The 27,764-nt window shown below is 41.8% G+C and overlaps 2 protein-coding genes across 6 annotated transcripts; both read right to left on the minus strand.

Moving 5' to 3' along the window:
• Positions 1 to 1,602: 1,602 nt before the first annotated feature.
• manbal (mannosidase beta like) lies at positions 1,603 to 3,216 on the minus strand. Of its 4 annotated transcripts, none has more exons than XM_018755821.2 (3): positions 3,151 to 3,216; positions 2,571 to 2,754; positions 1,603 to 2,393 (listed from the first exon to the last, which is right to left on the minus strand). In XM_018755821.2, the coding sequence occupies exons 2-3, from the start codon at positions 2,718 to 2,720 to the stop codon at positions 2,283 to 2,285; spliced, it is 261 nt and encodes an 86-aa protein (XP_018611337.1). In that variant the 5' UTR covers positions 2,721 to 2,754; positions 3,151 to 3,216; the 3' UTR covers positions 1,603 to 2,282. The 4 variants fall into 4 exon arrangements, with proteins under 4 accessions (XP_018611337.1, XP_018611336.1, XP_018611338.1 ...); XM_018755820.2 differs by having other exon boundaries at positions 2,571 to 2,751; positions 3,151 to 3,181; XM_018755822.2 differs by lacking the exon at positions 3,151 to 3,216 and adding an exon at positions 3,098 to 3,150 and having other exon boundaries at positions 2,571 to 2,751.
• Positions 3,217 to 7,518: 4,302 nt separating this feature from the next.
• nfatc2b (nuclear factor of activated T cells 2b) lies at positions 7,519 to 27,350 on the minus strand. Of its 2 annotated transcripts, none has more exons than XM_018755662.2 (10): positions 26,979 to 27,350; positions 24,961 to 25,804; positions 24,703 to 24,871; positions 19,537 to 19,739; positions 18,281 to 18,453; positions 17,726 to 17,866; positions 14,297 to 14,352; positions 13,359 to 13,491; positions 12,650 to 13,213; positions 7,519 to 8,277 (listed from the first exon to the last, which is right to left on the minus strand). In XM_018755662.2, exons 1-10 carry the CDS (start codon positions 27,121 to 27,123, stop codon positions 8,225 to 8,227), a joined length of 2,481 nt encoding a protein of 826 aa, XP_018611178.2. In that variant the 5' UTR covers positions 27,124 to 27,350; the 3' UTR covers positions 7,519 to 8,224. The 2 variants fall into 2 exon arrangements, with proteins under 2 accessions (XP_018611178.2, XP_018611179.2); XM_018755663.2 differs by having other exon boundaries at positions 24,703 to 24,874.
• Positions 27,351 to 27,764: the final 414 nt, after the last annotated feature.

The raw sequence follows: 27,764 nt of genomic DNA on the forward strand, positions 1-27,764 counted from the left end.
TGGGCGTAGTGGGAATGCTGAAATAATAATGCTCAGGAAATGACAGCAAACAATACCAATACTGCCGTGAGGATGAGTAGCATTTGGTCTTTTTTTTTGCATAAGTTACATATGTTTTGTTCCCCTCAGAATATACATATTTTTTGCATATATAACTGAATTTACAAAAACTGACATCCGGTACCCTAGTATACTGAATTACTGCCTTCTACTGATTATACACACACACACACACACACACACATTTTCAGAGCCGCTTGTCCCATACGGGGTCACGGGGGAACCGGAGCCTACCCGGCAACACAGGGCGTAAGGCTGGAGGGGGAGGGGACACACCCAGGACGGGACGCCAGTCCGTCGCAAGGTACCCCAAGCGGGACTCGAACCCCAGACCCACCGGACAGCAGGACTGTGGTCCAACCCACTGTGCCACCGCACCCCCTCTACTGATTATAGTAGTGGGGAAATAATGGTAGAAGGTAGAGGTGCCTCCCAACTCCTGGGCTGTGGATCTGGACAGTTTCAGTGAGGGTGAGTTTGTGGGGAGTTTCCTTCACAGTCATAAGACACGTGTTTCAAGTGAACTGGTGACTTTAAACTGCCTGTTGGGAAAGTGAGTGAGTGAGCGAGCGAGTGAGTGAGTGAGTGACTGACTGACTGCTCTGCGCTGGACTGGTGTCCTGTACAGGGTTTACCTGCATCCCGCCCCACGGTTCCAGGTAGGCTCCAGACCACAGCAACCCCGCACTAAACAAGCATTTGCCGATAATGGATGGGTGGATAATAACAGTAATAGCAATTAAGGGTTACCAGGGAACATGAGTTGCATACAGCTCCAGAAAGTGATGGTATAACATTATATGCCTACTCACATTTGGTAAGTTAGGAAGTTTTCAACATTTTAAACACAGCTGAGTGACACTACAACCAGACCCCCCCTCCCGACTTGCCTGTTTTTGAACTGGAAATAGGAAATCATGGCCTCCTGTGTTAAATCAAGGACAGCTGTACCATACAACTTGCTGACAAAATGTTGTGAATGAGCCACAACTTGTATTGTTACAGAATTATAATTATTTATATTTATAATTATTATATGGATTATATCATTACTTCCTGGTTATTCTTCTCTAAAAGAATAAAACTTTTTTTACCACTCATTTTCATCTAGAATAATGATATTCTTTGCTGTTAAACCTTCATTAAAAATGGGAGAAACAGTGAGGAATGCTGCATTTTCATTTCTGCATATTTTGTCATGAAATGTTAAATAGGGAAGGTATAATGTATAAAATGTTAAATGGTTCTGACATCGTTTTCCCGTTTTCCTTAAGAACTTTGAACAAATCAAAATACAGGCCTCAAATTCTGCACATGAACTGGGATGAGGGATGACTACTCTGGAAAAATCAATGAAAATAACTAGGTGATTTTTCCACAGTGACTGAAAGTGACTGAAAATCTATGGTATAACTTGGGAGTCTGTTAGAAAATGTGAATTTCAGACCTCGTTCATCACACCCATGGCTGAACTTGTAAATCTTGTTGCCGTTTTTAGTTTTAAATTATACTAAAGTGGACACCAAACGATCAAGCACAGTCTTGTTTTCAACATAATCTTATTGTAAAGCTGATTCAAAATATAACAAACAATCCAGCAATCCACACAATTAAACACCATCAAAATGTACAGTATGTAATTTGACTAGGTAATAAAGCAAAGCAGAATGTAAAAATAAATCAAGATAGAATTAGTGTTAAAATGGATCTCTTCAATTTGTTCCTTTACTCAAGTAAACATGCGCATTGTTTACATGAATGCAGACAGAAGAGTTAGAATAACCGTATAAAGCTGAATGTGCACGTGTTTAAAGAGATAATGACTTCCATCCACAAATTTTCAGTTTTCATTTAACATTTAAGGTTGTTGGAAAATGAAATGCTACTTTTGGTTTTCAGGAATCAGTGTCTGAAATACTGCCATATACTACACAACAGAACTTTCTAACTGAAGACCAGTTTATGAAATTTAATTTGAAAAACTTATAAAATGTCTGGAAGCTTAAATACAGTATTAAAAGAAGCCTTAGTTGTTTTTTTTTTCCCTGGTGGATGGGAAATCCAGAGAACAACACTGGCTTGTGTATCATCACTGGAAGGTTTTCAGCTGATGGAATGTAAGAGGATTAGTTTGTTTGTTTCATTCAGATGGACTATGAATTCAAAATCCTCTCTGTGCTGTCAACCCCATTACTCCATATTTTCCCAAGCTCATTCACAAGTTATCTTTTCTTTTTGCTTTCTTTCTTTGGCTTCTGCCGGACCTGAGAAACGGATCCTTTGGGTTTTCTCATCTGCTCTGTGCCATGTGTCTCACCAGGTTCTGCTTCCTCCTGTATGAAAACAATGATTATTATACAGTATATCAGGCACTTAATATTTCCACCTGAAAAGCAGACCTGCAAAAAATGGTAAATAAAAATGCCAAATAAGCCTTCAACTGGATTTACTGAAATATGTATAATCTAGTGACAAGTTGTTTTATGACTGCAATCAGTTTGTGCAAATACCTGGTCATGGGCCTTGGAGGATGGTAATATTACCGCAAGGATGCACACAAGTTGGAATATGGCTCCCAGGAAGAGACCGTAACGTAAGAGATTTTCCAGGAGGGTGGGTTCTGGAACCTCGGGGGGTGAAAGGTCCAGTTCTCCAGACATGATGACTATACTTCTGTATTCCACTCCAGCCCTTTGGATATCAAATCACAGGCAGTCAACAAGAGTTTGTATTTCCAATATCCTCATCAAACAGGACACTTAAAACTGACTCGCTCACACATACTTACAAATAACATTAGAAAAGCTACAAATTCGTCTTTGTGTCGTGCAAGAGAAATACCCTAGTTAAAATATGCAAGGTTAAATAAAAATGAAAGTTAAACATGCAACCGCAGCTAATAATTTTCGTCGACAGTCTCTCTGCTGAACAGCATCTCTCCTGAAACATTCCTGTTTGCGGTTAAACAGTCAGCCGACAGAGGACTAAAAACAACACAGCTAACATTTTCATTACACTTCAGCTACAAAGTTTTCACCTTTATCTCAAAAGACAAATTCAGCTCACAATCGCATTTTGCCCACAACATACCTGCAGAAGACACTACGGGTTCAGACAGGATATTGCATCACAGCCCAACTTCCGGTTGGCATTGTTATACGGATCGCTGCGGTTGCTGTATTGACTGATCTGGGATCAGGTTAAAAAGTCATGAACCTCTCAAAGCTGAACGAGCTGTCTGGTTTAGGATCAGGTTGTACTGCTATAATATAGGGCAAGTGCTACATCATTTAACACCCCATTGCAATGTTGCGTTACAATATATCCAGTTATTTTGTATATTTAATGCCTCACATTATTTTTTAAAAGAAAATCACAATTAATAAAATGTAGTTTTTAGTAAGATTTCTTGCCCATGACACACTCTGCACAGGAGAAATTTTTAGATGATATTATAAGACGATGGCAATTTCTAGAATTACAAGTTTTTGCATTACCACTTTTAAATCTGTTTACATTTGTATTTATTGTACCGACCGCACACCACTGCACTGCACTTTATTCTATAGTGTTCTTTGTGTAGTAGCTGTGAATTGTACTAGTAGTAATAGTATATGTTGTACATGTTGTCCTCTATGTCACATCGGGCAAACGCTGTTTCACTCCGATGTATGTTCTGCATTGTGGAAATGACAATAAAGTTGAACCGAGATTCCCTGGTCGGCAATTCAATCTCTCACGTGCAGTCATTCAGATGCTATGACCGGATCTGACCACCAGGGGGAGACACATATTAATTTTGATGTGACGCCATAAAATTTTTGTTTATTTATTTAACTGAGGCTTTTCTCCAAAGCGACATAAATCATTCACTCATTTACACAGCTAGGTAATTTTACTGGAGTAATTTAGGGCAAGTACCTTGCTCAAGGGTACTAGTGCTGGAGGAAGGATTTGGATCTGCAAACGTCCTTTTTGGCCCAAAGGAAGCAGCTCTAACCACTACACTGCCAGCTGTCCCTGTCCCATCATGTCCCTCTTGAAACATAAATATCCCTTAACAGGGAAGATCAGACATGGACTTTAATACGCCTCCACAATATTATAGCAGTACCCTAAATTGATTACTCGTGACCTTTTGGATGCAAATACATGAGGAAATATCTGCTGCATTGGGTTCACAATCTGTCAGTCTGTATCTGATAAATACCAGTGTTTTCCTATAGTTCCCATGTTTATTTACACATGCATATTTCATTAGTAAAATTAATCAAATTGTCACCTCCCCTTGACACCTGGCAATCTTCAGAGATCTTGTAGAATTCAGGTATCCAAATCCGAATTCGAATCCAAAGCAACTTCCAATGAACTATGTAGTGTTATCAGCCCACACACCTTATTCACCGCAGTGACTTACACTGCTGGATACACTACTTACACTAGGTCACTCATCCATAAATCAATGGAACACACTCACTCACACACTATGGGGAACCTGAAGAGCATATCTTTGGACTGTGGGAGGAAACCAGAGCACCCGGAGGAAACCCACACAGACACGGGGAGAACATGCACTCCACAAAGACTGAGCGGGGATCAAAACCCCGTTCTCTCGCAACACCCAGGCGCTCTGAGACAGCAGTGCTCTTTGCTGTGCTGCCATCCCACCCCTTTTAACGGTGGTGCTGGTGACTGTTTTGGGACATAAATTCTGTTTGTTTGAAGTTAGGAAACCTTTTCAGAGTTGAATGTTGCAGTACTCCCAAAATATAATACTCAGCTCATCCTCTAGGTAATAAAACAATTTAAAAATGGTAGTTATAATGGTTGTATTCATTTGAGCTTGCATAAGATGAAGCTCATATGGAAAAGCTATCAGTATGTGGTGCACATGATAATGATGTTAACAACCAAAAACTCAGTTTCAGCACTGTACCAATGAGATTACAAAGAAAGAAGTGAAATAACGCTCCCCTTGCATCACTGCAGGTGGGGATACTGACCAGGATTAATGTCTAACCCCACCAAAGGATAATTGTAAAGGCGATCATTTTAAAATGGTTAAAGGAAATTTGAAACATACATTCTGCCAGTTTCTTTGGCACACTGAAGTTATATATTGGCCTGTATTGCTAATAAAACTAAGAATATTCCCCAGAAGCACGATTTTCAGGAGCATCAAATTACAGCGTCGTGAATGAGCCGTCAGTGACATTGCTACAGACGTTTCGTGGTCTTTACTTGCTCTGCCTGCCAAGATATCATAAGCAACCTAAACAAAGGAAACGTTTGTGTGTTTGTACATGAGATCAAGAGATGAAGTCCATCCATCCATCTGTGACTCTCCGTATCTGGGCATGTTATTGTGGAACGACTTCCACAACGTGCCATTCAGTCTGTAAACCTTCCCCCGCGATAAAGATGGGCCCAAACAAGGCATTTCCTAGCAACCAGCAGGTCCGGCTCTGTTGGGGTCTTATCTACTTTCCTCGTTGAACAAAGCCCAATGTAAGACTTTAGATGAGATATCAGTGTTTTCAGCAAGAGGCAAGTTTTAGCGCTGTAAATGCATTTGAATGTATGCAAATCTGTCCCAGTATAACCAAATATAAAATAAAATGCAAAGTAAAAATCACTTCCTTCAATAAGAGAGTCATTCAGGGTACAAAAGCAAAAGGAACTTTGTTGAAAGGTACCTGTAGTACATACTGTAAACATTTATTTTTTATCACAGTGAATTCTTGGATATTCCCAAAGAGTAGAGAACACACCTACAAATGCATACTTCCAGTTTACTGTTAGAAAAAGTCTTTACGTAAAAGTTTGTTTAATTTTAAAAAGGTCAAAATTGAACATAGCACAATGAAGGACTCGTAATTCCCACGTAAAACATAATACATTTATTTTAGTTACATATTGTTGGAAATGTCACTGCATTAAAGCCACTACAGTTGTGCAACTATTGATATGTTTATTACAATTACACTTTAAATTAATAAGGCTGTTGCAGCAATTACTAGACAAATGATCTCTGAAGTTTTTCTGTTAAATACATATGAAAACACGATATTTTTCTCAAGATTATTTTGAAAAAAAAGTAGAAATAAGTGCACATTCACTGAATTCTTAAGGTGCTTGTTATACAGCGAGTGAGAGCTCCATAACAAAAAGCATTAAACAACATTTTTAAAAAGACTGCAAACACATTCGGCATAAAAGAAGGTTCGTCATGAAACAACCCACAGTATTGCCTTTGTTTCATGAGCTCATTTTGTTTCATATGTACCTGTACTGTTTCCAGAACTAAACTACTCTTTCAATGATGTTCTCAAAGGCAATATACATTCAAATATTCATTGTTTTACTACATTACATTCTCAGGGCAAGAAGACATGTCACAAGTTGAAGAGGGAAAATTTTCTATGGAAAGAAATTTAAGATGTTCAATATATAGCCTCATTTTAAACTGTTTTCCATCACCAGTTACATACATATATTATTTTTTCCACACTACGTTGACACAGAACTCTACAGGGTGCAGTAACCTTTTGTGATATCAGACATTAACTTCCTTCATGCTGAGATCTTTCTGAGAGAAACTGCCATAAACACATAACATAAAAGGCTGCTGTTTAAAATGCTTTGTTAAAGTAATGTGGATGTAATTAAATAACGTGTTTTCCTCATATTTTATCCCATCACATAAATACCAGTACAGAAGTCCCTTCTTTGAATGGTGGATACAAAAAGGGATTAAAAAGTGTCAAATATGCCATGGCATTACAAATATGACAGTGTGCAATCTTTTTCGAATAATGTAAGGCACCTGAAATGGTACAGGCTCTAAGTTCCAAGACAAATACCAATGCTAAATATGAATTCTTATTTAATGCTGCAAATTCACATAAAAATATCGGGGACACATTTATTGGATGCTGCAATAGCACACAAATGGTACATGACGAGGCTACTATTTTGTTCTATTGACAGATTAAAATGAAACTGGTGACAATTTGTAATTAACAACCACACTGGCAGAGCATCAGTGGAATTATCTGTATTCCAATAAAATCCTGGAGTACAGTAACACTGTGACCACCACTGTGCATGGAACTCAACTGTTCATTAGCCATGTCATTTTACTACAAAGTTTAATTTGATTCCTGTTATTTTTTCCAGTGTCACTACCAATGATTTGTTAGTTATCTGTCAAAAAAGCTGCCTGCCCAGCATTTCTTAAACATTCAGGGTACCTGAAGATACAATGGAACACCCACTTTAATTAAAACATAAGCAATATAAATTATGAAAGTATTTCTCTGGTTAATACTAACATACAAGGCACACAACATACAATATTTAAGATGGATTAACAGAGAGAAAAATACATAGGGATATTTAACAGAAATATTTAAAAAGACACAAATGGAAAAAAAATGACAGTAGAAAGGCAGCAGATATTATATATTGATTCATCATTAAGCTTTTTCACATAAAACAACAAACTCATGCTTTTTTGGACACAGGGGCACAATGAATGAAAAATGATCACACATCCCATACATTCCAGCAGAATAAAAACTATGTACAAAATTCTAACTCATCGGATGCCAGACGTAAAAGCATATATTTAAAATCTATACCAACTGATGTGCGAAAGCATTTTTCAATGGTAAAATTAAGAAAAATATTTTAAATTGGTTTTCATTTCAATTTTTTGGCAGTAAGACATAGGCCAGAAAAAACTGTTCTATGTAATATTTTATATAATATTCATGAGCAATAAATACAACGGTTTCTCTAGAGGTCAACACAGAATCTGATCCCTAAACATGAATACTGTAATTGGCCATATTTTAGGTGGGCAAAAGTTGTCTTCAAAATATATGTTCACAAATGTAGCTAGCTGATCATACAAAGAGATGTGTAGGATAAGTGGGACTAGCTGTTACCCGCAAGGTTTGCTTGCTTATGCAAATGATCTGGTGTCAAGATGCAGATGATGGAATGCAGTTATGACTTTGCAGGTAGATAGCGATGGACATAACATCTGAACATTCAGCAAAAGCTGAACCTACGGCCGGCTCTGGAAACCACGTTAACTGGCTTTTAACGGAGTCCCCAGAGAAGTTTCCAGAGGCATGATCCTCGACAGTTCCTCGCTCTATGTCTGACCTCGCCTGTGGACAGTCAGGTCCTTCCTTATTATGTCGTTAACTGGAGGGCAGAAAGAAGTGGTAAATGTCACAGAGGCAGTTAAGAGAATTATAAATGTTCAAGCCCTGCGAAAAAATCATTATGTTCACTCCTTCGTAGAAACCATCCAGCTGCAGACATGGGATAATGACGTTTAAAACTATATAGCTGCTTTGGATAAAAACTCACACACACACACACACACACACACACACACACACACACACACATTTTCAGAACCGCTTGTCCCATACGGGGTTGCAGGGAACCAGAGCCTAACCCAGCAACACAGCACGTAAGGCTGGAGGGGGAGGGGACACACCCAGGACGGGACACCAGTCCATTGCAAGGCACCACAAGCGGGACTCGAACTCCAGACCCACCGGAGAGCAGGACCCGGTCCAACCCGCTGCGCCACCGCGCCCCCCTGGATAAAAACTCCTGTTAGAAAATAAACTGTCCACTCTAGAGATTTAATAATATGTAGAAATTAATTAAAATGCTAATAAAAAGGCAGCTAGTTGTTCATCAATTTCTAAGAAATTGATGACTCACTGCACTAGAGAGGGGTCACGGCTGAAGTCCCTGCACCACCCCCAGTGGTCCACAAGGAGGAAAAGGGCCGTTATCACCGACGGTTTGCGTCTTCGCTTTCACTGTGGCCCGCTTTCTACAGCACGGCTTCCTGTTGTTCCACTCAACAAAGCGAGGGATGGGTATAAATGGAAACTTTTGCTGCCTCGGTGCTCTATAAATAGCAGCATGGCGCACATGACCCTTTGCGCTCTTGCGTTGTTGAAGCGGTGGGAGCGAAGGTATCCATTTCAAAAGCATCTTTATCTTCCTTTAAATGTTTATGAAATGATACATCCTCTAAATTATAAGTACATGTTTGGTTTGGGATGACATTAAGATAAAGGTTCACTCAGTCAGAATTTCTATTACAAAACACAGCGATGACCTAGCAGTAGCAAAATATCAATATATTTATACCTCTAGAGCAAAGCCAAATCTGAGGCTTTGCTCATGAAGAGACACTATTTATTAAAATTATTTTTAATTTATTGCATTTAGTTAACACTTGGAATGTTAGCTTTGAAAAGTAAGGACAGTGAAGTACTGATTTACACAGCTGAGTGATTTTTACTGTATTAAATGCAGGAAAATACTTTACTCAAGGATAGTAGTGGGAGTGGCATAATAAATCCAGGTCTTAGTGGTAGGTGAGTGGTAGGTAATGCTCGAACCACTATGCCCCCTATGGCAATTTGTTTCACAACATTGAATTAAATTGTGCAAAAAAAATTTAATCATATATTTTTTTTCTCCATTATTATTTGGGCAATTATTTTACCCAACTCAACTGAAAATTTTATAGACACACAACTAGATTGGATGCATTGCTTATGACCTAATTCTGCAGTCTGCACCTACACGTTTGCCTGCTCACCTTAATTTTAGGCCTTAACACATGAAAGACTGACAGTATGCTTTTAAACTTGTTTACTTAGTTGAACATAATTTCTTTTTTTGTATTTAAACATTTGCACCATGGTTTTCTTTTCCTTGAAAATTAAAAAAAGCCCCTGCTTTGTAGTGTTCTTGAATGTATATTTCAGTAGTTGACGGTCTTTTTTGAGGTCCTATTTAAAGCTTTGACCTACATAGTGCACCAGGGGGAAGACTGCAAGCGCCGAGCAGGTAGAAAAGTGAAACAGACACCAGGCTGCACAGAGCAGTGGCACGTAGGTTGTGCCAACGCCCACTCCCTCCCCCCTGCCCCTGGCTTCCCAAAACCCAAAGGCAAGAGCGGCAGCTTCGCTGAAATGATGCGCATTGATTGTCATCATATGTGTGTAACTGCAGAGAAAGACCCCAGATGTGTAAAAAAGACTTTAATGAACTCTCCAAATATCAGAGACCTGTTCATGCATGGAGTGTCAATAAATACAATGAGTTCAAAGCACATAATGCATCTTGCATCTCAACGGGTGAGTGTAGTAGATGGTTAAGGGCATCAGCTGGTCAGTCTGCACCTTCCATCCAGCCATGGTGATGACCCCTCCCCTGGGATAGGAGTTATTCCAGTACTTCTCTTCTGAAATTCCAATTTAAACCTTTTCAGGATAGTACTCCACAGCACAGAAGGCAGGGGGAGTGTATGCTTTTGAACCAGAGTGGTACTGAAGAGGTTTTCATTAAGCATATTTTATTGAGCATCATGTGCATTTATCTGATTAAGAAAATGATATTTCTTAAGCGATAGCTGAATTTATTACTGAAGAATTTCAAAAGAAAATAATCTGCAATTTAGCACAAGTGTCTATAAGTACACTTAATTTCCTCTGTTAGCTCTTTTGAGATTTGTTCCAAGCTTCTCGTGAAAACACCACCACAGTTAGGTCTATTTTGGAATAAACTAAGTTTTTAACAAGTGAAGTTTTTAGCAGCAATATGTTTATGTACAGTATGAGTTACGTATGTTTTATTTTAAATTAAATATAAATTAATTAAATATCTATTTAAATATAGAAGTCCCAAGCACATGGTCCAAATCATCAGCTTGTCAGGATTAAACGTTTTAAAGTCTTTAGCCATTTTCATACTGAGAAAGTGTTAATCTCTTTCTCTCTAGTGGAATCTCACACTTTCAGTGCTTTCCTACCACAAAAATTTAGTAGCAAGCTGTGATTAGTGATGGGAAAAATGCCTGATCTTTAATTGGTTCCAATTCAAAGAAAAATAAACGTTTTCTGCCAAAACCCTAATCCTGCCTTCTTGAAAGTTACAACATCAGCAAGAAAGGTACAAATATTACTCACAAAGCAAATGAAATTACATGGAAACCTTTCACATTATCTGTTATGCGAAAACCCTTCTCTTCCCATTTAAGTTTAGTCTGTGGGCGTAATTGTACCTTCACAAAAGTTCATTGAACTTAATATTTATATTGACAATAAATAGGTGAGATATTCTTTTAGAACAAATTACACTTTTCTTATTTAGCAAAACAGACCAAGGGTGAGAGAACAGACCGTCATCGGTTACACTAGAATAACTAAGTCTGCCTTTGCGTTGTTTACGAATGATAATTTTACTCTTTAATCACTGTGGTATATTTGAACACATCAGTACTGTGCTAACTGCATTTATTATTTAAAGCACGTTTATGTAACCCATGTCTTTTCAGCCCCTTTGACAACTTCATAGTCAGTAACAGTGGGAATACGGGCTAGAAACATGTACACTGGTACCGTAGCTAAACTAGCCGCTGACGATATCCTTCAGTGTTGAAACCAGCCCAACTACCAAAGACTGATGAATGACTTATTTTTAATTAACCCAAGATAATAACTAAATATAGGCCTATGTTTTAATATTAAAGTCAAACTAAGAGCCATAGACACTGTTTGGAAAAGAACCAGAGCTAATTAGCAATGATATCGGAGCTAGCTGCTATTGATATCACTTAGCAACGAACCCACACTAATCACCGATGACCTTTGGTGTTGATCCCACACTATTTACCAGTGATGTACTTTGGTAACGAACCCCCTGAATTACCAGTCATGTTGTTTTTGTAAGAAATGTGAGCTAACCATTCCTGCTATCCTTTGGTAAAACGCCCAGGCTCGCTACTAATGACGTTAGCTCATAAAAAACTTGTGCTCGCTACTAATGGTGTCTTTTGGTAATGAATCTGTCCGAAGCGTCAATGAAATCTGCTGGTAATTAAGCCAAGGCAACAAGCAAACAGAGAATTTGGTAATGAATCCAAGGCAACTGGTCATGACATCCTCTGATAATGACACGCTGTCATAATATGTGACAACTGTCATAAAGTGTCACAACATTATAGATTGTCATTACATGTGACAACTGAGCTTTATTTGAAAACACACAACCACAGCACTCTGGTCACTTTAATTAATGACAGTGGAAAATTATTTAAAAAATAATTATACATTTGATGCAACCATAGTGCTAAGTCCACTTTTCTATCTGCCATTACTTTTCATTCTGTTTTTATTTATAACACAATAGAATGGTTATCAAAGCAACAAATAAGGTGAGACACAGTATACAGCAGTATTGTCATTTGAAGGTTGTTTTAAGTAATGGAAATAAACAGATGCTAATTAGCATTTCTTCTAACGTCTAAAACATTACTTCAATCTTACTGAAACAGGCGTAGCTCATTTGACTCTGTGCTTAACTAGAATAAATAAAATGTACTTTCTGAGAGGGATCATCTAGTAAAGTCCCCAGTGACCAACTTCTCTGCAATCTCAACAAATGGTTTTGGCTAAATAAAGATAAAAAATTAAAGTTGAAAACATATTTTTTTAACGCTGCATGGAAGACACAAGGGCATGGATAAATTCTCGCTCACCATCATCCAGGTAGGCCTGATCGAGATTTTCCTGCTTGATGGTCACCTTCTCCAGAGCTGCTGGTGCCAGTTCCTCAGGAGCAGGACCCCTCAGGGTGTTCGCTGGGCCCAGGGAGGCCCTAACCCTTGGCTGCGGTTGGGCAACAGTAGAATATGCCATGACATTGGTTCCGGCAGTAGCCTGACCGTATCCATCAACACATGTGGCATGCTGGAGCTCTGTGGATGGGGCAGAAGTGGTGAGCAGGTGGCTGGAGGCTGACAGCTGAAAAGTGGATGGGGCAGCAGAGGATGAGAGGCTTGGAGATCCAGCGTGAATCAGGATGGGCCTCTGGTAGAGGCTCTTGCCACTTTGGGGGTATACGGCACCCGCGTTCGGCTCCTGGAGGGTGGGGTCCGGGACAGCAGGGATTGAGCACACTTGCTGGCATGGTGCCATGCTTGTCAGCAAACAGCCATCAGTGTTGATGAAACCATAGGAGTTGTGGTAGTAAGCATGGGAAGACATCCCCGAGACCTGACTCTGCAAGTAGTCATCCAGAGGCTCAGTTTTTATACATGAGACTGTGGAGAAAAGAAGAAATTTGTAGACTGATTTCAATTCAAGTCACTGCATACATCACAGTCTATGACAAAATTGCATCTGCTCTATCATTTGTTATGTGTGAAATGAGTGATGGTGCTGCTGGGGATGTATGTGAAGTCTTACCTGCTAGGGGAGTGTATGTGAAGTGCTGCGGTTGACTGCGTTTCTTCTTCCCATTAATCACGTAGAAATTCACCTTGACTTGATGGCTGACGGCTGGGTCCCGGTACGATGGGATCTCGACAAAGAGCATGTTCTGAAAAAAACAGCACCCATATTACTAGCACCCGTCACTGCGTTATCCTTTTGTTGTAACTGTGCTAATAAAGCACAACAGGAAAGATCGGAAAGGGAGTTGTTAAGCGAAACCTTGCAAAGCCAACACTCATCCACCTCTATTTTTGGTCAGTATGTTATAAAATCGAGATCCGCAAGCTCAGCCATACAGCCAGGAGTGGTCTGTCCAGCAGACTCCAAACCAAAGATACAGTACATGTACCTATATTTACACTAACCCATCTCTCAGTATCCCACAAAAACATCAGGATAGGTTTCTCCAGAAAAGCTATAATAAAATTAATATCTAGGAAATAAGTAATGTTGCTTAGTGAAATACTCTCCAGGAGTCACACATCACACCCTGAACAAACAAGAACTACGAAAACAGAAGCAACAGCAGCAGTACTAGTTACAGCAGTTGTAGTAAAGCTGAATTTTTCTAGGAAAATCACAGTGTTTCCAAATATGTTTTTCAGGTATGACCTAGTTTCGATGGAGACACTGTATTATCATATGGGAGGCACGATAGGTGACTTAGACACACACTTCCCACAGGCTAATCTGCAGTAAAATACAACGGTCGCACTGCAGCCTGATTTTTATGCACACTTCTCTGCAGGGTTAGTGTTTAGTAAAATATATTGGTCATACTAACATGTTAGGTTTTATACACTTCCCGATATGGATAATAGACAGTAAAATAAACTGGTCTTACTTAAGCCCTGGTTTTTATAGATACATTCCATGGGGAGAAGACAGAGTCAAACACTGGTCATACTCACGGCTTGGCTCTTTGCTTTGTCCACCGTAGCCTCTGCCTTCCAGATGTGATGTCCTTCTGCATTCACACAGAGACAAACATGGTGGTCAGGTATCTGGACAGTGAGGGGGAATTTCATACAGCCCAACATCTGACAGACATCACCCAGGTCTGGCATCTATTCCAATTCTCAGTGATTTTTCATCTATCATTACAATGACAGTAGATGGTAGTCATAGGAAAGATGCACAAAAATCTGCTAAGGACTCTACACATACAGCAGAATCACACACACACACACACACACACACACACACTGTCAGAACCGCTTGTCCCATACGGGGTCACGGGGAACCAGAGCCTACCCGGCAACACAGGGCGTAAGGCCGGAGGGGGAAGGGGACACACCCAGGACGGGACGCCAGTCCGCCACAAGGCACCCCAAGCGGGATTCGAACCCCAGACCCACTGGAGAGCAGGACTGTGGTCCAACCCACTGCACCACTGCACCACTGCACCCCCGACTACGGCAGAATCCTGAAACATAATGCTATCCTGCACATACAACAACAGTAACTGGGAGGAAATGGAATATTGGGACTGTGACCTCGGACCTCAGGACTGTAATCTCACTGTTGTCACTGATGGAACCAGTGTCTATTGTTGCAGTTATTAATTATATTTACATTTGCATTCAATTGAGGGCAGTACAGTGGCACAGCGAGTAGCGCTGCTGTCTCACAGCGCCTGGGTGGTGCAAAAGAACGTGTGTTCGATCCCCACTCAGTCTGTGTGGAGTTTTTTATGTTCTCTCCGTGACTGTGTGGGTTTCCTCCGGGTGCTCTGGTTTCTTCCCACACTCCAAAGACATGCTGCTCAGGTTCCCCCATAGTGTGTGAGTGACAGAGAGAGAGTGTTTCACTGATGGGTGGATGAGTGACCCAGTGTAAGTAGTGTATCTAGCGGTGTAAGTCACCTTGGTGAACAAGGTGTGTGGGCTGATAACACTACACAGAGTTCATTGGAAGTTGCTCTGTAGAAAAGTGTCTGCTAAATAAGTAAATGTACATTTATAATTAACATGAAAGCTCATAAAACCTTGTTCCACACTGTTACTGACTGTCCAAATAGAAATATTTAAAGTCAGATTTAGAAAGAATGGCACTAATTAATGTTGGCACCACAGTTTTTAATTTTGTGGAATATTTTGGTCGGTCGCGTAGCCTGTGGATATAGAGACAAGTTTGTAAGTAAAAGGTTGCTAGCAAAAGAAACTATTGTAAAAAATAAAATAAATAACAAAACTGGTGTCATCCGTCTTGTTACTTTTTTAATCAGCCTTTGTTCAGTTGTTGTTTAATTCAATCTATCATTGACTTATTTACCATACATGTAAATGTAAACAATAAAATGATGGGGCTTCTCTTTGCTGCCTCCCCTGCTTTTTGAGGAAGAGGGACTTAGGATAGCTGAGAAGCAATATCCTGGGACTAAAATTGTAACCCATTTTTTTGTTCCTCTTAAATGTTACCATGTCATCATGAAAGAGTGAGAAATAGTGAATATATTATCGGTTCAAAGTAACATCCTGCTGTTGCACAGTAGTATTTATTTATTTTTCGACACGAATCGTTCTTCAAGATAACGACTGACGAGTACTCTTGAAACCACATGTCTTGGAGACGACCACTAAAAGCACCTGTACCTTGTTCCGTCCTCAGCTTAGAAAGAACAGCACAACACAGCTCCATTTTAGAGAAAATGTCTTTTGAATTACACACTGAATGCTACATGCTGTGAGGAAAACCCCATGTCACCCCGAATATGAACTGTAAAAAGATAAAAATGACTAAGGAGTCTAGGGGAAATTCCGCACCTTCTAGAAGGATTTTGTCAGTTTCAAGAGCAATGCACCGTATCTCACCAGCAAATTCAGCTTGTGATTATATGCGTGATTGTATTGTGGAAAATAAGAAAAATACACTGTCTGACAAGTTTTTGTTAATTAGATACACAGACATTAGGATGAGGGCAGCAGGAAGTACAATGGTTAAGATGTTAAACTTGTGAGCCGCTGGGTTTGAGTGGGAACCTTCTTTCAACCCTTGAAGAAAACCGCTGACACGAAGGGCTTCATTACAGGGGTTAAACCACTGTGCAAATTGGTAAAAAATTTCAACCCGTAAATTATGGAACAAAAGTGTCTGCTGGCCATATAAATAATACTAATAATTTTAAACATTCAGAGAAGTGTTTGTAAAATTAATTTTTCAAGACTGTACAACACTTGGGGATTCGACAACTCTTCAGCCCTGTTCTGATAGTAATTCTCTAACTGAGGAGCACCATAGGTAAATTTAAAAAAAGAAGAAAACGCCAAGTTCACAGCAATTTTAACAGGTTTTGAATGCTGATACTCAATTCTTGGGTTGACACACCTTGAACAAAAGAACTCCAGTGGCTGCAGGGTGAGCCTTTGACATAACTGATGACATTATAAAATATAGACATCTCAGTACTAAACTCAGTATAATAGCTATCAAGAAAAAAGCAGTAATAATTATAATAAATATGAAGGTCACTCATCCTTGTTGTAGAATCACGTAGCAAATCAGTTCAAAACCACTTTTACTGAACAACAAACAAAGGGATCTACTTAAACTTCCTGCTCTGTACCGTGGTTGTCAAAGACACCAGGGAACTGTATGTACACTGCGCACCTGCAATCTACTTCTCTGCCTCGATAACAGCTTCCACCCTCTCTTTCCAGCCTTCCTTCTTCCCGCTTTATTGTGCTGTGTCAGTGTTTAACATAGCTCATGGGGCATATTAAAAACTGGCATTGAATCTAATGACCTCTACTGGAATATGGATCCCTCAAAGGACACCGAGCAAAGCACTGCATCACGTCTGATAGGAAAGTAACAAAGTATGAATGGTAAAGTATGTTAACAACGTGGTTCACAATCAGGTGACAATGAGGTCATAATCAGGTTAACCAAAATTCATACCAGAATTTGTCTTTACGTATTCAAGATGGGAGATGAAGCATAGAGTGTTCTTTATGCCTGTACAGCATGCCATTCCCCTGAGGTCAAATAATAAATTGTGGGGGAAAACTGTTGGTACTATCTTAACTGGCCCAAAGTAAAAATTTAGGATGATGTATTTTTTACAGTGGCAGTTGTACCACATTTTCATTGTCATTCCCAAGTCATGACAACGTTCCAATTTTTCTTGCTTAGTTATACTTTCACCCAAAAATAATTTATAAGCATTGAAACCTTGTGCTTCGCTGCAGTTCCCTGTCTGGGACTAGAACCGAAAGCCCGCAAATTGAAAGGACGTGTTGTTAAACCCTGTGCTCCCTCCCCCTTCGTTTGAAGGTGTTGAGGTCACGGGGAAAATTTTTTCATTGTACCAGTATCTGCGGCAGGTTGGGATCACTCACCGCGTGTCTTCTCCGAAAAGACCACCTTAGAGTCTGAGGTAAAGTTCTGCCCGGTCAGGATCATCCGCTGGCCCCCAAGGACTGAGCAGCTCTCCATGTCTTGCTTCTCCACCATTGGAAGCTCGTGGGCCGACCTCTGGGCTGTGTGTGTGGGAGGTGACAGTATAAGGTCATGTTATGGTACTTGTGTGCCATTGTCGTGGACATCATCATCATCATCATCATCACCGTAGTCATTATCATCATCGTGATTTTCATGATCACTGTTGACACTCTTGGTCATGATATTTCTATTAGACAGCTGTGCTTCTTTCCTGAAGAATTTGAAGATGAGTACTACAGTGAGTGCTCCAGTTTACCAGCCTGGTTCTATGTACTAAGAATATCTTCATCACTACATGAGTGCCCTATTTTTAACAGCTGTTTGATTCAGTTGCATGTTTTTTGACTGCAGTCATATGACCATGACGTGGTATTGAGTGCAAATTAGAGCTCCTCATGGGAAACATGGGAGACACACTATGAGGAGGCCTGTGAATCTGGAGAAAGACCTACAGCACTCAATGGGATCCGACGCTGTCTGAAGGGAGATGTACTGCCCCCCGGGCTGAGGGATGTGGATACGGAACACGAGGCGGACACAAGTGTTCTTCCGGCCCACGTCTGTCTCGCCTTTCCTCATCTCGATGTCTGCATTTTTCAATTTCAGGATGCCAGCACAGTCAATTCTGCGGAAGACACATGGATCTGAGAACACACCTCACTAAAACAGAGGATGCTGTCACAATATACAGTATAAATACATTTACTTTGCCAAAATTCTTCTCCAAAATTTCTTATGATGTCAAGCTACTTACAATAATGTACCCATCTCTGGGTAATTTTACTAGAACGGTTAAGGGTAAGGAAATTACTTAAAGGTACTAGAGCAGGAAGCAGGCATCAAAACTGGATCCTGGGAGTCCAAAGGTAGCAGCTCTACCCAGTGCGCTACCTGCTGCCCTCAGGTGATGAATGAACTGCTTGGGCCAGAAACTGAACCTCTAAGGAACACCTTTAAAGCAGAGCTGTCTGTTTATAGATTAGGAAAAGGATTTGCCCAAAGTTTACTATTTTGACTCCAAAAGGGATTTTTCCCTGATGCAGTTCAGGTAAGGCACCTACCTGGGATCTAACCCAGCAATCTTCTGCCCACATGGCCAAGTCCTTAACCATCAAGCCATATGGCACCCAGCAGCCTGAACTACTGCTGGCTCTAAAGATGTTACAGGATACATAGCCATACATAGTGAAACATCCGGCCAGCTCATTCCACACCTGGGTAGGTGGAGTTCTGAAACTTTGCGCTTGGACTCATGTTTGCTGTCAGTTCACAGCGTCACCAGGCTCACATTCACGTCACCAAGCATTTCACACAATATTCTGACACGCAAAAACAGGCCCGGCAGACCCAACGGATTATTATCTTTTTTTTAGGGAGGAAATGACATTTGTGACTCTAGTGCTGCGCATCATATCAATGCATGAGATAATAAATGAGGAGGAATTCAAGGGCCAAGATTGTCAGCTACTCAGCCAAAAGTCATGCGTCAGGTGTAGGGGTTAATAAAGCATGTCTGCATGTCTCATTAACTGTAGCATCATTGTGTTGTGGAAGACTTGGATAATTTTAGGTAGGAAAGTAGCAACACTGTGATCCACTCCTCCACTAGCCCATGATTTTTGCTGGAGAGGTGTAACACACATGGTTCTCCCGGTGTTGGTGTCCCGTCCATTTCGGAATGAAGGGGAGCTGGATGACTGGGCCTTACGTGGCAGTCATGTTGTTCTTGGGTTCCAGTGGGATCTCCAGCACCTTGGTGCCGTTGATCATCTTCTCAAGGCTGACGGTGTTGACGGATTTGCCCGTGATGCGTTGGACCTGGTAGAAGGCGTGGGGCTTGAGCATTCGCTCATCAGCAGTTCCAATAAAGATCTGCAGGCCCAGTGGCTCATGCCCCCGGTAACCATGGAGCTGGAGGAACAAATGACAATCTTTGTCTGATGTGTCTGATACAGAGAGTTCATTCTATAGTTTAATGACATTAAGGTATTACACAGATCATGAAGGATGTGACACATATGTTATATACTGTAGATATAGTCATGCTAAAAAACTAAAAATAAGCAATTTTGGAGGAAATTCAGATGGTATAATTTAAGTCTAGCGTTCCTCCACTTTATCGGTGCAATTTGTTTCTCAGAACCACCTATAAATAGAATTCTCAAATTCTGGTATTAATTATTATACATTTAAATTGGAAAACTACAATGCAGAGCAGAGTTACCGATTTTGATTGCGCTTGTAAAAATATTACTCACATTTCTGCATCAGCTTAGACCTCCAAGCCAGAATGCTGTATACCTATTTAGCAATTAATAAATGAAATGCAACCTATCAGGAGCCAGTTACAATTATGGTATGATTTACAACTGAATCCAACTGATCGATTCAATCAAAGACCAAAGGTCTAACAAGGAATCTTGGAAGCAAACAAAACTGCATTATGTAAAACTGAATCCTTTTTCCAAATCAGTTTACAAGTTTACCCATTTATCCCATTTATGGAGTGGGATATTTTCCTGAAACAACTGACCCAAAACAGCAAGATCTATTGAGCTGCAGTTCACGCTACACAACCGTCTTAGCTGCTTTCAAACTCATTGCCTTTCCTATCATATGTAGATTTGAATAAAACGCACATGTTACTAATGTGCATGTTGTGATGCGCCGCCTTTTCACACACACACAAAAAAGTGCAGATCTTTCGGATTATGGAATACGAAGATGCTGCTGTTAGTAGACACTAAGTGCTTGAAAACAAAGGTATAAAACAAAGGCGACAATATCTACGCCTCTACACTAAAACCCACACACACACACACACGCACACACGCGCACACACTACAGATTCAGAAAACCTGAACAGAGGAAGCATGCAAAAAACCACGAGGTGTGAAGGTGCAGCAAGCAGCGTGTGTCTCTGAAAGCAACGTAGAGAAAAAAAAAAATGAGCAAAGACTAGCTCATTTCAAAGCTGAGATATGTTTATTGTCTCTTCTCTTTGGTGTCCTTAACAGTCCCAACATGATCAAATGATCGCTCAAAAGCTGCATACTATGCTCAGTACTTAAAAAGTAACCCTAAACTCAGCCCCGACTACAGTAACCCTTGACACGGAGCAAGTTTCCTGCCTAAAGACACCCAGATGCTTTGAGTCACGTAATTTATTGCGGTGCACAGCGCTCTGGGTTTGGATGGGGTGAAGAAGGATGCAAAGGCAGCGTTCATCTGGAACGTTTTATTTGAACAAGGGCACACAGGGAAATAATGCTCTCGGTGCGAGGACCCCATTTCTTCAAGGACCAGCATTACAAGCCAGCCTGCGTAGCCCCCAGGCAAACACGGTCACCCCATCATTTTCCCCAGAAGTGCCACCAGTGGTTGAACACGTTATTTACAATTTACCCACAATTCAGCTATTTGCAATAGAGCCGTTTCCCGCTCAAACACATAGTACCGCGGGTCGTTACAATATTGTTTCTTTCCAGATGGAATCATACACACAATCTTTCCTAAATTTTACTTTGATTTGACTTATGACTTCAGCAAAGTGAATTTTAACCTGAAGACTTTTATTACGAATAAGCCTGGGCTTTTGCTTGACTCTGCAGAGCGGCATCCACTAAATGAAAGTTAAAAATGAAGGTTCAGACTAAAGGCTTAAAATGAAACAAAACCACAGCAGTAAGGAGTCCCACATAGTCATTACCCGTATGCAGGCTAACACTTAAAATTTCTCCATTCCTCTATTACTCTGCAGGATTTCTATGACAATATATGACAACCTGGGGCTGCGGTGGTGCAGTGGGTTGGGGGTTTTAATCCTGCTTGGGGTGCTTTGCAATGGACTGGTATCCCATCTGTCCTGGGTGTGTCCCCTCTCCCTCCAGCCTTATGCCCTGTGTTGCTGGGTTAGGTTCCAGTTCTCCTTGACCCCGTATGGGACAAGCAATTTAGACGACGTGTATCTGACAACTCACCTTTTTTTTTAAGCTGGAAAAACTCAAACTCAAAAGAATCAGCTGTTTACATTTATTCTTTTAGCCGATGCTTTTCTCCAAGGTGACTGAAAATGTGAAGTTACTTAGAATCATTGACCCATTTACACAGGTGGGTAATTTTGCTGGAGCAATTTAGGGTAAGTGCCTTGCTCAAGGGTAGTAGAGCAAGAGGTGGAAGTCAAACTTGGAGGTATTGAGTCCAAAGACCGCAGCACTAACCACTGCACTACATTACTGAACCACTTGTACCTTTCCCACCGAGCACTAGGTCCTACAGAATTTTTAGTGCCTACAAATGAGGGGAAAAAAAGCCAAAAAGTAAAAAAAAATGAGGAAAATAAGGAAAAACGATACAGCAAATTAAACCAACTGAAACTCCAAAACGACCTTTCAAAAGCATAATTCCAGAATTTCTCTGCATTTTCCAAGTTTCTTTCTTTGACTCCGCCCTCAGTCACATGGTTTAGCGTTAGAATAAAGGTCATCATGTCTTGGCGTTTATGGCTCTCTTTGACCCATTATTATTTCTTCTATATACTATATACTATTTCATCATGTCAGCATGTTGTTTTCTTTGCAAAGTCAGTGAAACTGGCCCCCGATGTGCAGCACGAGACAGAATCAGGTGTAAGCAGCGAGAGGAACCCTAAGAGAGGAAGGGAAGACCCTGGTGGGCGCTTGGCAGGTGACTGACCACCGTGAAATGGCGGGATCCTATGTGGCGTGATCCCAGCGTCTCCGCTGTACAGTTTTGAAAATAGCAGAGACCTCTTTCCAAAACACGCTCATGACACGCAGTGATCATGGGGCCACGTGTCCCGACCTCATGCGAGAGATATGACGCGGAATTCTGAGAATATGGTAGAACAACAAACGTTTTCATGCGGTTTAGTCTCAAGCACAAACAAGGCTGTGCAAAAAAGCGCTTTCCTAAAAATAGCAAATTTGGTAGTGCTCATATATGAGCTTGAGGTCTGCTTTAACATACATGACTGATTTCCATATAAAATGTGGGATTTGACAAGTAGCACCCTAAGGGCTACTTGGGTAAAGCTATTTTAACTCTAGTGCTGAGTCTCCTTCACCAGCTTTGTCTACGGCAGGCGTGTCCAACCTCTAGGCCGCCGTTTTACATAATGACACCTGCAAAAACATTTGTCAAATTATTTACATATATTGAACCTGCAAGCAATGGTGTTAATTCTGCTGAATCACATGACAATAGTTATAATTAGACAGTTATAATTATACACACTTGAACACACACCCTACCAAAGTACAAAAATTACTGCGTCCCTTAATATGATTTTTACACAAATAGCCCTCCACAAGTTCACAACAATGATTGTGGCCCTAGGCCTAATAAAGGGTGGGCACCCCTAGTCTACAGAACACTCTCTGTGGATAAATTCAGAATATCTACATACTCTCAGAACACTAGATGTTTTCCCTTGAGCAACGGCACAAATACACAATGATATCTGGATGATTAATCCATTATGACAAGATCAAATTGTGTGTGTATTATTACATTTAAAAGTTTTGACTAACAGAATTTGAGAGAAAAATCCAGATTGTCCCAAAAATTAGTGTTTATATGAAAAAGAGCCTACCGATAGTGTTTAAATGATGATGTATTTGGCTCGGAATTTCCAAACTTTTTGCTTTTTTCATTTTGCGACACCGGATGTTTGCCCAATCAGCTCAGGACAGTTCACTTTTGCAAGGGTACAGTGCAGCCCCCAGCTGAAACCAGAACCTCATCTGATCGTACCTCAAGTTCCTTAAACACTGTGCCAACTTCTGCTAACCCTAACCTACAATCGCCACCTTATCACGAGATTCTGATGAGTAGACCACCTCTCCCAGAATGCATTGCTCCTTTTGTCCCATTCATACTGTGTGCGTGCCAGCTGCCCGTCTCACCCATGCTCTTAACCTGGCGCCGTACAGAAGACCGAACACATCATCTACTGTGGGCATTTAGCCAAAAATCCACAACAATGCCATTTTTTCCAGGTTGGAAATAAAACAGATGCGTAAAAAAGTTCCTGCTTTGCATAAGTGCAAATACTGAGTTGCAATGCTGCACATACAGGCTGATGCCGCAAATATGTATTTCTGCCTTGAGGGCTCAATTTAAAAAGAGATCCAGTGTTACGTTATTTCCTATTTTGCAGAATAAGGATAGACAAGGTCAAAGGAAATAAGCAAAAGGATGTGAGTCTCAGTAACAACAATATTGCATGGTATAATTACAGGTGCTACCTATGGAAAACACCCAGGGTCATTCACTGTGCTGTTCACTGTTTCATTACCATGCTGTTATTTTTACCGTGGTAGCATCAAAGCCAGAGAAAAGCGCGTATAAATGTCTGTTCAACAAGAAGCTGAGCCGATGGGTAGCACAGTGGTTAGAGTACCTCCTTTTACACGTAAAGGTCACCGACTCAAATCCCACCTACTGCTGTTGTGCCCCGAAACAAAGTATTTACCCTGAATTACTCTAGTAAATTTGGTTACAGATATAAAGGGGTGAATCGTTATAAAGTGCTCTTGGTGAAAGGCATCAAATTAATGCGTAATTAAACTTCCTTCTGTCCTTCACTCGTAAAGCGGTGTGTAAGGGGACGCAAACTGAAAACACAAAGTTCTGTCATGCAGTGAAAACAAGCATCAAATACCTCTGCGCGTTGGCAGTAACACGTGGGTTCGAGCAGATGAAGACCCTGGGAAATGTATTTGTCGGAAGGAAGTGAGGGGAGGCGGGGGTGCAAGGGCAGAGGCGGCTGGGCTTTGGTGAAACCTGTGCAGATGCCAACTGCTCCGCTGCAGCCCGCAAGGTGGGCACGGGGAAGGAGCGCACCACGTACCTGCACCACGGGGTGGCCCCCAGCCAACGCCTTCACAGCCCCCCTGCTGCCCTCGGTCTCGTACTGGGCACGGTGGTGGTGTCTGGGCTGCACCTCCACACGGAGCTCGTAGGGGTCCTGGCGGCTGGGAATGGGCCACTCTAGTGGGGGCAGGGACACCATCGGAATACTGCTGGGAAATAATAAAGGAATAAATCAATGAGGCTTACTGTACGTTTGGGGATTTAAACCTGAAACCTTCAGTCGTCCTTCTGTTACCTGGGGAACACCTGACTGGGCAAGAAGGAATTTATGACATAGTAGGCCTCCGTGCTGCTCGTGCTCCTCAGGTGCGATGGGCAGGAGGACGGGGAAGGTTCTGGTTGGCTCACGACGTATCCAGGGTATTCCAGGTGGGTCTTAACAACCTTGGTGGGGACAGAGCCTGTGGTGAAGGTCTCAATGCCATTGGTTGAGTGGTTGGTGCCAGGCAGGATAGGGGTGTGGCCTCCTCCTCCTCGAGGGGAGGGGCTCCGGGAGTGGGTGGGGCTACTGTACATGGCATAGGTGCGCTTGCCCTGGGGAGAGTTGGAGCGGGAGCCGGGGTGGGGGGAGGGGGAGCGGGCACGTGGGGAGCCCACAGGAGAGGTGTGGGGAGAGCCTGCGTGCGGGGAGCCTATGTGGAAGCTTCGGAAGTCAGCCGGAATCTGACTAGCCCCTCCTGGAGACACGCATGGTGATGCCCAGGGGGAGAGATTCTCCGAGTGCCAGCTCGTAGAGGAGTTGCTGCTGGCCGGACTCGGACACGCTGTCTCCCGATAGGCCCCGCCCTCAGGCCTGGGCACCGGCAGCGAGTGGCTGGGCACCGTGAGCGATGCAGCCCCCAGCGAGCCGTGATGGTGCTGCTCGTGCGTGAGTGTGATCTCGATCCGTGGGCTCGGGCCACCCCCGACAATCCCGGAGTGCTCCAAGTAGTCATTTTCCTCATAACCCCCGGAGACCCCCAGGGGAGACCTGCCACGGAGGGATCGGCTGCAGGGCCCCACATCCACGTCCCCCTCGTGTGGGTAGAGCGTTCCCGGAGGGGGGCTGTGGGACCCCTGCGGAAAAAGACTTGATTCCTCTGCAAAGAAACAGGGAGGAAACATCAGGCCGGCGGGGAAGAACCATGGAACAACCATTGAAACGAAAGAAAAATCAGAGTAAACAATAATACTGCAACACGTGTCAGTTCGATGGGTCGCAGAAAGTGTCCCCTTGATTGTATGTGCAAACATGAGGGTGCAACCTGTGACTCCCCCACATCTGAATCCAACAGGAGCCCTCAAAGGTGCGAGGTTCGTGCCGTTTCACACGTAGCCGACCTCAGTTTACGGAAACGTGTTTCAGCGTCTGCCTTCACCGAATTTCAAACGCACACATAATAGATTTTAAAGGAATATCGGAATATGTTTAAGCGACAAAACCTTCCATGGGAGGAAACAAGGTATAAGAAGAAGGTGTCAGTAGCAAACCCTGATGGATAAAGAAAGCATTAATGGAAAATATGGAATTTTAAATGAACTTTAATATCATTAATTAATTCACCGATCTTCAGATATGTAGGAAAATGTTTAGAAGTTATGCTTTTGTTTTACCACTTTAAACACGGTGTTCCAAGTCACCAGATAAGGCTGGTGCAGCTTAATGTTCACCAGTATTTTTGCTCTAACATGGTCAGTATGGGCTTTCAGGTGCCATCATTTACTTCACTTCTGTAAAAAAACTGCTTCCATAGGCAGCGTAAAACCAGCTGGTACCACTGCTGCTCTCTTTTCACTTTTATACGGCCAAGTTACTTAATATTTGGCCAAACCCCAATTACAAAACACAGCACACACAGAAGTGAGGACTTGGAAAATTGATTGAATTCTGATTTTTTTTTTTATTTAAATGACACTGACAGTCGTGAAATATTTTACTCAAAATTATTGCAAAGCGCAACGCAGCTATGCCACGATGCGCCAGTATAAGTCAGAATAAGAGCTTCACCTGTCAAAAAACGCATGCGGCGTAAACAGGCTCGGTAAATAATTTCATCGCGTGAATCTCTCGTCTTATGCGATCACGAGGAATAGTCCGTTCTGAAAATGAGCGCGGACGAGGGATCGCGTCGCGCGCCGTGCAGCGACCCACCCTCGGCCACGCACAGCCAACCCGAAAGTATTCATGTGAGGTGAGCACGTTGCCCAAGGGGCCATTGAGCACAATTACTGCACGGTTACTGCACAGTGACTGCGCAGTGACGGTCCACACACCTGCTTCTCCAGTGCTGAAGCCCAACGCGGCATCGCCGTAGGACTGGCCGTACGTGAACAGGTCATCGAAGTTCAGGTCACCCTGACCCAGGTCTTCAACAAACGTCACCGAGCTGGCCTCCTTGTCTTTGCACACGGAGTTCATCTGTCTAACTTACTGCCAACGCCGCTTCAGGAAAATAAGGACAAAAATAATAACTATATAATACAACATAAAAAAGAAAAACTCAATCAGCTTGAGCCCTGCGTGCGTTCTTATAATTTACATTCAAAGCAGCCGAACAAGGCCCAGTGGGAAATATTCCTCCGAGAACACGTGCAATGTGAGCTCTCTAAAAGTAAGGTGATGAACTGCAGCGTTTGAGGCGCCAACAGCTGCACAAAACCTGAGTGAAATGCGCTTACTACCTCCTTCCTGTTTCAGGGTAACCGCCGGCGTTCAAGCGCACACAACCTACTTCATAAGCAAATACAGGAAGGTGGCACATGCAGGGTGGATATGCAATGATACAGCATAATAATTTAAAACAACAACACCTTCTTCTGAGTTTTGCACATTTCACACGTAATTTTCTTTTCTGATTATTTTAAACTTCACAGAGTGTTCCGATTGGGAATTCTTCGAGTTCCAGATTTTTTTTTTTAAGCTTTTTTTCTACTGCTCTTTACTCTTACCCCAGCTTTACTCTTACTTCTTTGAGTTGATATTTCAGGTGGAATTTGATTGTGTGCTTTTAATTCTATCGTGCTGTAGGTTATGGGCATACACCTGTTGTTCTGCCTCGT

Source organism: Scleropages formosus, chromosome 24 (genome assembly GCF_900964775.1).
Source record: "Scleropages formosus chromosome 24, fSclFor1.1, whole genome shotgun sequence".
Taxonomy (NCBI): domain Eukaryota; kingdom Metazoa; phylum Chordata; class Actinopteri; order Osteoglossiformes; family Osteoglossidae; genus Scleropages; species Scleropages formosus.